This window comes from Monopterus albus, unplaced genomic scaffold (assembly GCF_001952655.1).
Source record: "Monopterus albus unplaced genomic scaffold, M_albus_1.0 scaffold18.1, whole genome shotgun sequence".
In the NCBI taxonomy this organism is placed as follows: domain Eukaryota; kingdom Metazoa; phylum Chordata; class Actinopteri; order Synbranchiformes; family Synbranchidae; genus Monopterus; species Monopterus albus.
Window position 1 is genome coordinate 3,500,146 of NW_018127898.1, and position 11,889 is coordinate 3,512,034.

Here is an 11,889-nt window from a genome sequence, read left to right on the forward strand (position 1 = left end):
TTCGGTGTGGTCATAAAACAGCCTTCGCGCAGACACTTTGATAGTCAAGGTGAAATTGAAGTGTAGGGTCCCTGGGAGAGTTGTGTCCTCTTTTGCATAATCAGCATTTACAGAGGAACTAATGTCCCATTTCCGTGGGAACATGATTGGCCTGTCAAGTAGTGGCAGCACACGACAGCCTGGCAAACCCTCCTCCTTGTGTTCATTGTGTTGTTGTTGTTGGAGGATGCTCAAAACAGCAAATAGTCCTGACTGTCTCTTCTCATCTTGTTCCCTGTCCTTTACCTGTAAAACCTCTATCTTATAAATTATCTCACTCTAACTTTTTAATATATAGCCTCTGTTATCTGCATCTCAGAGGATACTGTACCAGGTGTGGGGTTAGAGTTTGAGCTGGGTGAAATACATTTGAATGTTTGTGGGAATTTGATAAATGAAAGGAGTGTGAGAGTGTGTGTGTGTGTGTGGGAGGGGGGGTTACAGTAGAACTGAGCCAGCCATGTTGTAAAGCATGTGCTCTTGACGGTATTTTATTTGCTAGTATAACAATGCTGCACTGTGTTGCAGCAGAGGTTGAGGCGTGTTCAACATATTCATGGAGTTTACTCCAGAACCCATGATGCACCAGTGCAGCAGTTTATTTAAAACGAATGACGAGGCAGACTTCTTTTGATGTGTTGAGACAGTTTTTGAGTGTGCTGGGAGGAGGGAGATAACGGCCTTTCATATCATCTGTGAATTGTTAAATAAAAATTGTCCTTTATTGGCTGCATACATCTCAGTCAAGGGTTTTAATACTTCAGTTTGCCTAAACTATAGCTGTCCTGATATATAAATTATACATTACAATTGTAGCTCCCTGAGGGGGGAGCAGAGTGTGTTGGGTGACGTGCTGTCACAAGAACTTGATGTCTGGACACAGTTGCCAGACCTGCAGGCGTAATTACAATAAGAGGTTACTGGATAGTGTGTTGGTACTGTTCAAAACATTACAGGAAAGCCTTTGAGCAGACCTGGCTATAAATTGCTTGCTGTCATTGTAACTGTGCCCACTGGCACTTTTTCAAACACATGCCTCCTACAAAGCCACCATAGTAACGCTGAAAGTTATGAAATATTAAAGAGTTTAGTGTTGTGAGTTCATAACTCATTTCAGCAAGACTTGCGTTATGTGTACAAAGCCTTAATAATCTGGCCATGCCTCCCCTGCTGTCTTCACTCATAATTAAATACAGACACGCATTTGCCTTCCAGACATTTATTTATCACCAGGGCAAATGTCAGGTTGATCAGATTGAATTATTTTTTCTAATTTCAGCTTTGTGAGCCTTTTAGGCCTCTCTGCCTGCTTGATGCATAATCAATAGAAAATGTTCCTTGTACACTCACCATGTTTTTTTTCTTCTTCTTGCCTTCCAGGGCTCCCACCTTCTGTGGATGACGCTCCAGATGACATCTTGCAACGCTGAGAACAGGACAGCGGATCAGTAGGAGTTTCATTTCCCTTTCCCTCATCCTTCTCTCTCTCCCCTCGAAGTGTCCTCCTTTATTTTTGACAATAGAGCAGAAAAGAAATCCTGATTTGGAACTTGGTGCCAGAGCTTGTACTCCTCTCTCTCTCCTTCCCCACCCCCCTAATCCTTGCCTCTAGACAGCCTAGATATGTGTCCCTTAGCTCGGTCAGTGGGTTTCCCTAGCACGGGGAACTTGTTTCTCCTCTTGGGGATTTTGCTTAACATGAGCTCATCCTTCTCTGGAGGCCAGCCCCCTCCCTTCAAACGATTTACCCCTTCTGAGTATGGGCTGACACATCTCGCCATCCACAACAAAACTGGAGAAGTCTATGTGGGAGCTGTAAACTGGATTTTCAAGCTGTCTAGCAACCTGACCAAACTGCGCAGCCACATGACTGGCCCAGTGGTGGACAATGAGAAGTGCTACCCTCCACCCAGTGTGCAGTCCTGCCCTTATGATCTGGCCCAGACCCCCAATGTGAATAAACTTCTTCTTATAGACTACGCACAGAACCGCCTCATTGCCTGTGGCAGCACCTCGCAGGGCATCTGCCAGTTCCTACGTCTGGATGATCTCTTTAAGCTCGGTGAGCCCCACCACCGCAAGGAACACTACCTCTCCAGCGTGGCAGAGTCGGGCACCATGTCTGGGGTGATCATAAGCTCCACCCAGAGTCCTACCAGCAAGCTATTCATTGGAACACCCATCGATGGCAAGTCTGAATACTTTCCAACCTTGTCCAGTCGCAAGCTGATGGAGAATGAAGAAAATGCTGACATGTTCAGCTTTGTCTATCAGGATGAGTTTGTCTCCTCTCAGCTGAAGATTCCCTCAGACACTTTGTCAAAGTTCCCTGCTTTTGACATCTATTACGTGTACAGCTTCAGCAGTGAGCAGTTTGTCTACTACCTGACAATGCAGCTGGACACCCAACTGACTTCCCCCGATGCTAGCGGAGAGCAGTTCTTCACTTCCAAAATCGTCCGCCTCTGCGTAGACGACCCTAAGTTTTACTCCTATGTTGAGTTCCCGATTGGCTGCACTAAAGATGGGGTAGAGTATCGCCTGGTGCAGGACGCCTTCTTGGCTCGGCCAGGCCGGCAGCTGGCCAACTCTCTGGGGATCTCAGAGAATGAAGACATCCTCTTCACGGTCTTCTCTCAGGGTCAGAAGAATCGGGCCAAACCACCCAAAGAGTCAGCATTGTGTCTGTTCACCCTGAGGAGGATAAAGGAGAAGATCAAAGAAAGGATTCAGTCCTGCTACAAAGGAGAGGGGAAACTCTCCTTACCCTGGCTGCTCAACAAGGAGCTCGCCTGCATCAACTCGGTAAGCTCGATCCTTTCTATGTGTTTTCTCTGTGTTTTTTCCAAGTCCACTTGTGTACATACTTTCTTTACATCCTTTGTCCTTATAATGAATTGTTTACTTCTCAGTCAAGGAAGTGTTCATTTTGAGGCATACCAAATTAGTGTTATCATTAGCTGTCTAATGGGAAAGTATGACACCTTTGCTTTTAGCCAAGGAGCACTGCTCAATTGGGGCCAACCCTTTCTCAAGAATGTTACCAAAACTGTTGCTCCCTAGTAAAAATTAATATACACACATGGAGTAGTCGCATATTAAAAACTAGTCTTCTAACAATAAGTTTTTGACCTTGAAACTGTCTACTACTCTTATTTCACAATGCCTTGATGCTTTGATTTAGTCAGGCAGGGGACATCATTAGTGCAGTCCCCTGGATTTGTGAAATGTTACTCAGGAGTAGCCCTCGTGCATACACACACACATACATACACACACAGCATGGATCGGCACACTGCAGCGTGAGATCCTGATGGATAACATGAGCTAGACTGAGCTTTTACTAACTGATCCACAGTGCATGGCCCTGCATGCGGTACTGAGAGCACTGCTCACCCAGACACACATGCGCTTGCAATGGAGACCTTAAGCCGCTACACAACAGTATGCAGTCCTAGTTACTATTTTTGCCAGTGTTTGTTTGGTAGTTGGTTTGTTCATGGCATAACTCAGAAAGTAATTAATGGGTTTGGATGACCTATTTTTAGAGAGAGAGAGAGAGAGAGAGAGGGAGAGGGAGGGAGAGAGAGAGAGAGGGAGAATGGCCCACAGAACAATCCATTAGATTTAGGTGGATCCAAGAATTTTTAAAGGATTCTTCACCATTGTGAGATAGGGCCAATTTCAGTACTTTTGCTTCTAACTTCATACACAATGCATGCAGTGCTTGGACAAAAGTTGCATGGTAACATCCACATAAGATCTACAACACACCAAACTGATTTGTCTGTCTTCAAAAGTTACTGATACTGATATTAGTGTGACTCCAGATGCTGGGGATACGTTTTCACGAAATCATATTATGAGGGTCAAACTGTCATGGGAATATTGCTCTTAGGTGTAATGGCATTTTGGCGACTGATCTGCCTTGGCGGAGGTTTGCACTCTCTGAGTGCTGTCTAGTTTTCTCTATGTTGAACATATATTCCTGCTCACATTGTTTATTTTCTCTAACCTTCACTTCTCACTTTTTTTGTCTCCCATTACATAGCCACTCTCTTCAGGACACATCTGCCTGAATCCTCTGTCTTTGTTCTATCTACTAGTGTTTAATGTGCCTCATTCATAGTTGACCACCTGTCTCAGCGACCCCATCTTCCATCCGGTGTGCTCTTTAAATTCACCCATCCATCCCCTCCATCTTGCTCTGGCTTAAGATAGCTTAATTAAAAGACCTGTTTTAAAGCTTTTTCTTTAAATGTCAGTGCACACCATTTTTACCGGCAGCTGTCTTTGTTATACACACATACACACACAAACCATTCACCTTGTGTGGCGTCTAATGGAGTGGGATACTTGGTAAGAGCAGTGCTCTTCCTCTGTGTCTTCATTAGCTTGAGTGCACCGGTGTGTTTTGTGTGGGTAGTGTAAGTGGGTATGTGAATGACCCAGCCAAGTTTTCTTTCACCCCCCCTCTTCCTTTTGCCACCTTCTGAATGATGTCTTTTTTCTGTTCAGTGGTTGTCTTCACTCTTTTTTTTGTGGCTTTTCTTTCTTGGGGTTCATCACATTGTCAGTAGCTCTGAGGCAAAAAAGAGTGTCTCATTTATTTCAATTAGCCCTTTGCACTGGTGCAGCAGGAGCTCTTGGTACGGATTGCCGTGGTATAAAATCACAGGTTACTGCACTGAAGAATTTGACTGTACTTTTGTTGCAGTGCACATCAAAACAGTAACTCATTGTACTGGCCTGTCAAACGCTGTGTGTGCATGTGCACATGCCAGGTAGATAACATTGTTATATGGTGCTGATACACTGTTTACCTCATTAGCATTTAGTTAGAAGAGAAAATGATTGCTGTCATGATAACTCGCAATAGATTTTCAACATAGACTGCAGCGTGTTGGCTTTTGATAAGATTCCAAAATAGACTTGTTTGCGTTTCACCTAACACAGCCTCGCTGGTGCACCCTATAGACCCTTTACTTGTCAGAGCAACAGTGCAGTGCTGTTGTCAATTTGAAAGCTCACTCTCTCTGATCCAGGATTTTTTTGTGCCATTGTGAACTTTAAGTTATAACAGTTGTTTTGCAGAAAGAGCACCCCACAGTTAAAAAATGTGATTCTTCAACCCTTTCTACAACCTTTACATCTACCTTTGTCAGTCATACACCCACATATATACGTGCATCCACTGTTAATGAATGCTTGTGTGATCCTTATATGCCTCGTTCTTTTTTTTTCCACTCCCAATGCCACTCTGCCAGTCAGCCCAGTTGCCACAGTTGCTGGAGTTGTGATAAGGATTACTTCACCAGTATTTTATGACATCCTCTCAAACACTGTTGTCACATAGAAGCTGGCATCAGTGATGAAGGTATAACCTCACAGATGAGCTGACTGGCTGACCCCCAGACAGCAGCTAGGCTCAAGGGGTCAGCTTCAGGATAATGATGCCTGCCACATTACCCCTAAGCACTGACCTGATGTCAGCCGCCCACCACTGACCTTTATCTCAGCCAATGGTTGTAGGAATTTCAACTCGGACCTTTGATGAGTCTTTATCATTTTTTAGTAGTATTGCATGAAATGGGTTCTTTTGGCTACAAGAGATGTGAAATTGATTTGCATAGAATAAGCACATTTCTGGGTTTATACCTGCCACCTATACCAGGTGCCAGTTTTCCAACTTGGACAAAGTGGCAAAACAAACTGGGAACCATTTCGCATTTTCATTTTACTATCTGATCCAGGTCTTCTCAATTGCAGCTCTCTAATCTTTAAGCTACCATTGTTTGGCACTGAGCCTCACTCAGTTTCCCAGCCACTTCAGGAATTCAGATGCACCTCTGTAACCTCTAGGCTACAAGCTCATAAGTGCATACCCAAACTCTATTTGACTGAGTGGTGTGGGAAAGTCTTTGTGATGTGAAAGGGTACAATGAATATGTTTAGACTGACCCTGCTATAGAGAGGTGGAGGTGATGGGGGTGTAGGCATGGACAGCTGTTGGCCACACAGGAATTGTCGATGACCAGGCACTTTATCAGCTCCATGTGTGGAGCTATTTTCTAGCTTGTGGCCTTCATTAAAATTAATTGTTTATTGGTGCAGCAAGATGGTGGCTGTTTCCTTTAAACACAATATTTTGGTCATATAACGCGTAACAGTATCAAAACGTGTGTTTATTCCAAGCAGACACACATACACACAACCTTCATCACCTCTGCCATGTTACCTTCCAATATCTGTCAGCTGTGAATGTGTGTGGCCTTGTGTTTGTTTGTCTGTTTTGTCCCTGAGCTTTATTAGTGAACCCCCGACCTTCTCCCTGGTTTGAGAGTGGATCAATACAAACCATTTCCACATGGAGAGGGAGAGAGCAATGGAGAGAGACTTGCTAAGTTGAATGCAAAAAAAAAAAAAAGGAAAGATGGAGCGTATTGGGGACAAGGGGGGGAAACAAGCGCAATCGAAGTGAATGCAAGAAAGGATGAGGAAGCTGGAGGAAGTAAATAAGAGAGATGGCAGCCAGAACCATAGAGAAGGATGAGAGCAGGAGAGGCACAGGACGTGGGCGGGTGCAAAAATGAGAGAACCAGGGATTCAGAGAGCAAGAGAGAGAGGAAGAGATGGATGCCAAAGCAACATGAAGTAACGTACACACAGAATAACAGAGTTTGAAGGATGGTATTGAGGAGGTAAGGGAGTTAGTATGAAACTAACAGGGTGAGCTAAGAAAGAGGCTTGAAGGGAAAAGGGAAGGAGCTGAGAAAGAAAACAAAGGAGGAAGACACAGCAGGCAAACCTGCAACCTGATGTTTGTTGCAAGTGATCAGATCAAATTGGTTTGTTCTAGTCTCTTCAGCCAGACTGCACTGGCCACTGTGGAAATGTCTGTGCTGTCGGCATGCACAGCCTGCTGATGCTGCATTTCGAAAACAAGGAAACCAAAACAGAAGCGACAGGCTACATAAAGACTGGAGAAATGTTCCTTTACTGTCAGTGCCATGAAATTGTTCAACAGTGTTAGTCGTGAGGCGTTTGATGTGGAACCATGTTGTGTGCTACAGTCACAGCTGGCTGCCTGTGCTTGGGATGTGACGTCACTGTTATACTGTGCTGTGAGTGATCACAGTTCAGTTATTGATGAGAGATGGTATGTAGGGAGAAAGAAAATGACAGTCAAGGAGAAAGCAGCAAGCCTTTTAAAACCGGGGTGTGCTAGGAGAGGCAGCGATTCACCGACAGAGAGAAGAGGAGGGCGAGAGAAAGAGTGATAGCCCCAGAAATCTTTTCACCACCACTGCCAAGAACAGCAAGAGAAAAGGGCAGATGACAGAAAGTGGAGGGGGGAGCGTGATTGAATGCTGGCTGCTGCACAAATAATATTGGTGTTCGTCACCTGGCCACCACACTGTCCTCTTCAGCAGCACGCCTCTCTGTCAAGTCTGTGTTTGTGTGTGTGTGTGTGTGTGTGTGTGTGTGTGTGTGTGTGTGTGTGTTGTGGCTCTACTGACACGGTGTTTATATATATCTAGGAGTAGGTGCTGTAATAATGAGGACTCAGGAACACAACAAAACTCCTTTTGGTACGAGCGTCTTTATGAAATATCACTGAATTTACAGCTTTGTACTCCAGGTAGAGAAAGTCAGGGGCTCTCTGTGAAGGGGTCACTTTGCTGAATATATTTTTTACTTAATAAATCCATCACTTTAAATGGTAATTTCCAGCTGTTTTCTTCACAGCAAGCAAAGCATTAAATTAGCCAGCAGTAACCTTTTATGTGATTAAAGTGCAATTATGTAGTTAAAAATGTCTTTGAAAAGTCGTGAACTCTAACACCAGGGCCACAGAGGGAACTGTGGCCATATTATCATCTGAAAGCTCATCTTCTGCAACAGGTTGGCATTTGGACAAAGACAGTTAAAAAAAATGTATATATTGGTTTTAGTGGGGGGGGCAGCATGGTGATGCAGTGATTAGCAATGTCGCCTCACAGCAAGAAGGTTCTGGGTTTGATCCCCGACTGGCCCGATGCTTCCCTGTGCCTGCGTGGGTTCTCTCTGGGAACTCCGGCTTCCTCCCACAGTCCAGAGACATGCAGCTTAGATTGACTGGCGACTCTAAATTGCGCATAGGAGTGAGTGTGTGTAGTTGTTTGTCTCCAAGTGTCAGCCCTGTGATAGACTGGTAACTGGCGACCTGTCCAGAGTGTACCCCACCTCTCTCAAAATGTCACCTGGGATTGGCTCAAGCCCTCCCACTTATCCTGATGAGGATAAACGGTATAGATAATGGATGGATAGATGGATTTTAGTGGCCATTTTTTGCCTTTATTCATCAGTTAGTCACAGAGCTTGGGACAGGAATGGGGAAACAAATGTCCACAACTGGACTGGGACCATGGGGGTCACACAGAGTGCACAGCCCACAGAAACCATTTAGCCCGATCAAGGCATTTTCTCCTTGGTGATGTAAACCACTGTGCTTTGGGTGCACCACCTGTCAAATTTTATTTTATTTTTTTGTTGAAATTGTTAATATTAGCCATCAGTTTCAATTGTTGATCAAAACCCGCATTTGAAATTCATATTTAGTTCATCCTGAATAAGAAGACAGGCTTCCCAAACACGCCCCCAACCTTCAGTATCAATGGCACATCTTTCTAAATGGAAATGTTGCAAACACCATAGGAATCCATTGAAGAAAGCTGTGACGCAAACTCTAGTTTCCCTGAATCATCTAGAAAAATATCTTTGGAAAATAGAAATGTTGCTTTAGGACCTTAAATCAGCACATATTAAGAACTGAAATACTTAAATTGTGACTTAATGAATAAGAGAGGAGAAAAACTTGCCTGGGGCGCTTTCAGTGCGCACTGAAAGCACTGCTGCTACTTGACTCTGCATGAGGTTCATATCTGACCCCAAGACTATTCAAAGTGTCAGGTTGCTTTCTCTGGATCACCAGATGGATGTGAAGGTTTTGAACTCACTCACAAGCCAATTCATCAATCAACTGGAGAATCAAACAAAAATGCTCATTTGATGCTTCATAGACCAGCTGTTGTGTGGCCAGCGATGTCAGAGGTGAGATTTGCTGCCAGATACTAAAGTAATCACTTGTGTTGTGCCGTAGCCATTTTGATTTTTAAAGCTTGTTAGTGTTAAGGTAGGTAGGTACTTTATTGATCCCTCAATGGGGAAATTTCAGTGTTTCAGCAGCAATGGAGCACAAACAACATAACACCATGAGAAACAAACACCACACACATATCTTGATAAACAAATTTCAGTACCTCAAGCAGCAATAGAGAACAGACAGCAGACAACATGAGATCAAGCACCGCACACACATCTTGATAAATAAATTCCAAGTACTCAAAAATAGACAGAATCAAGTATTTGAATAATCAAGAACAGAATTTACATATGTGCATGTTAACCATGTATTTTACCCCAGGATGTTTCACCTAGCTTATCCCTGCAGTGATGTATTGTACAGTCTGATAGCTGTGGGGAGGAACGACCTACGGTAACGCTCCTTCTTATACTGGGGATGTAACAGTCTCATGCTAAAAGAACTGTTCAGAGCCTCCACTGTGTGGTGCAGTGAATGGGAGGGGTTATGCATGATGGATGTTAGTTTTGCTCGATTGTCTTGCTGGTGTTCAGGACGAGATGATTTTTCTCACACCACTCCACAAAGTCAGTAACAACCCCCCTGTATTCCCACTCGTCCCCCCAGATACACATCCAACAATGGCGGTGTCATCAGAGAACTTTTGCAGGTGACAGTGGTGGAAGTTGTACTTGAAGTCCGACATGTAGAGGGTGAACAGAAAGGGGGAAAGCACCATTCCCTGGGGCGCCCCCGTGCTGCAGACCATCACGTCTGACACACAGTCATGCAGCCTGACAAACTGAGGTCTGTTTGTGAGGTAATTAATGGTCTATGCGGACAGGAGTTGGTCCACACCTGCCCCCTCCAACTTCCCCCTCAGCAGTGACGGATGGATTGTGTTGAAAGCACTGGAGAAGTCAAAGAACATGACCCTCACCATGCTTCCGTGGGACTCCAGATGAGATAGGGCTCGATGCAGCATGTAGATAAGGGCATCATCAACCCCGATGCCAGGACAGTATGCAAAAAAATAAGGAACGCTTCATGAATTTGCATGTCATTAACTGCTCATTTGCTGCGCTCTTTACAAGACAATATAAACAGTACTGCCATGTCTTATTCCTTTTTAATCCATGTTTTTTTTGTGTTCTGTTCCGGCATTGAGCCTATTGCTACATATACCAATGTTATCTAGTTCTGTTTATTCCAAACAAACAGATACTACTGTTGCTGGAGCTGTATGTTATCAGCAAACTGTGAGAATGTGTGTGTGTTTGGTCTAGTCCGGTTAGCTGCTGAGAGGAACATGGTTATTAGAGTAAGCACCGTCCTGTGGCGTGCTGCACCCTGGAGACCGGTTACAGCAGCATGGTGGATGCAAATGTTTGAACTGATCCCTTTTCCTATGGCTGATTAGAACACACTCAATAGGAGGATATTGCACTGATTTACTGTACTTACTGTTAGAAATATTTCCTGGTTTTGTTTTATAAACCTGTAATATATATTTCAGAATTGTTAGACAAAAATTTGAAAACTGATAATTAAATATCAGCTTTTCTCTCTTCTGTTCAGCATGTTACCAATATTCTACATGTCATCATGGGCCCATGCTACGCGCAATGAGAAGTTTTTCATTATGTTGTTACCGAAAAGACAAAGTGGAATTGACTCTGCTACCAGCTTCTAACCTTATTAAATCCATCATTATGAATATCATCTAATAAAGCGAACTCATTTGTGCTCTTTGTAAAACACAGTCCTATTTGTGTGGACGTAATCTAAGAGGATGCAGCAGCAAATACGTTTAAGCAATTAGACCTGATTAACTGAGCCAGAGCTGATGAGCAGAGCTAATTGACAGTCTAAATGAGTTGAGGCAGGAGACCCTGATTGGGCAGGCTGTCTTAAACCTTACTGGCCTTAATGGGCCATGTTTCAGTTAATATTTACTGATTTGATTTGAAATGTTCAGAGTTTTTGATTTGCATCACAGTGGTGATGGTGGTGATGGAGCTTGTGTGTGAGCTCGCAGTGTCACACCCACTCTGTGCTCAAGTGTCGCTCTCATCCCATTATTAAAGGACAATAGAAAACCTTTTGGCAAAGACCCCATGTAGACTGCGTGTGAGCTGCTTAATTCTCTCTCTCGCTTTTTCCTGACCTTTCTCTCTCTTTCTCTGAGGAGTGTTGAGCTCAACAAATACCCATCTCTAGCACCACTCTAATGATACTAATTGTCAGTGTAATTATGTATTGATCTGTACTGTGCGTGGGTGGTGTGTTGCATCATTATCTGGAGTAGTCAGAAAATGTAGGGCAGGGGTTGGCCCTGTACGGTGCATGCTAAACTGTATTACTGATGGCTTGTTTTGTTCTTTAACAATAGCTCCTCTAAAGTAAATATTCTTGACATTTCCACTCTTTCTATGAAAATGAATATAAAATTATTGATTCTTGAACATTTGCTTATGTTTCTAAAGTTGACTTATTTTCATTTTCCCCCAGGTTTATATGCAAATGTGAAAAAGTACTACTTGACATTGTATCTCTTACAGCATTTTTAATTAGTGGTAGTACATTAATTTCTTGAAATGTTTCTTTCTTTATCAAAAGATTTAAATCTTGGGGCCGAGTTTTCCACTCCTGGTCACTGAGCTGCTCCATCAGTTTGTTACCATACTTCCACTCTTCACAATAAGATCCCTTTTAAAGGCACAGTT

The 11,889-nt window shown here is 43.5% G+C and overlaps 1 protein-coding gene across 7 annotated transcripts in view; it reads left to right on the forward strand.

The window, feature by feature from the left end:
• Positions 1–11,889, forward strand: part of plxna1b (plexin A1b) — a 193,664-nt gene that overhangs the window by 35,042 nt on the left and 146,733 nt on the right. For all 7 annotated transcript variants that reach the window (XM_020592554.1, XM_020592556.1, XM_020592549.1 and 4 more), the window contains exon 2: positions 1,420–2,844. In XM_020592554.1, coding sequence (XP_020448210.1) covers positions 1,663–2,844 — 1,182 coding nt within the window. In that variant the 5' untranslated portion in view covers positions 1,420–1,662. The remainder of the gene's footprint in view (positions 1–1,419; positions 2,845–11,889) is intronic.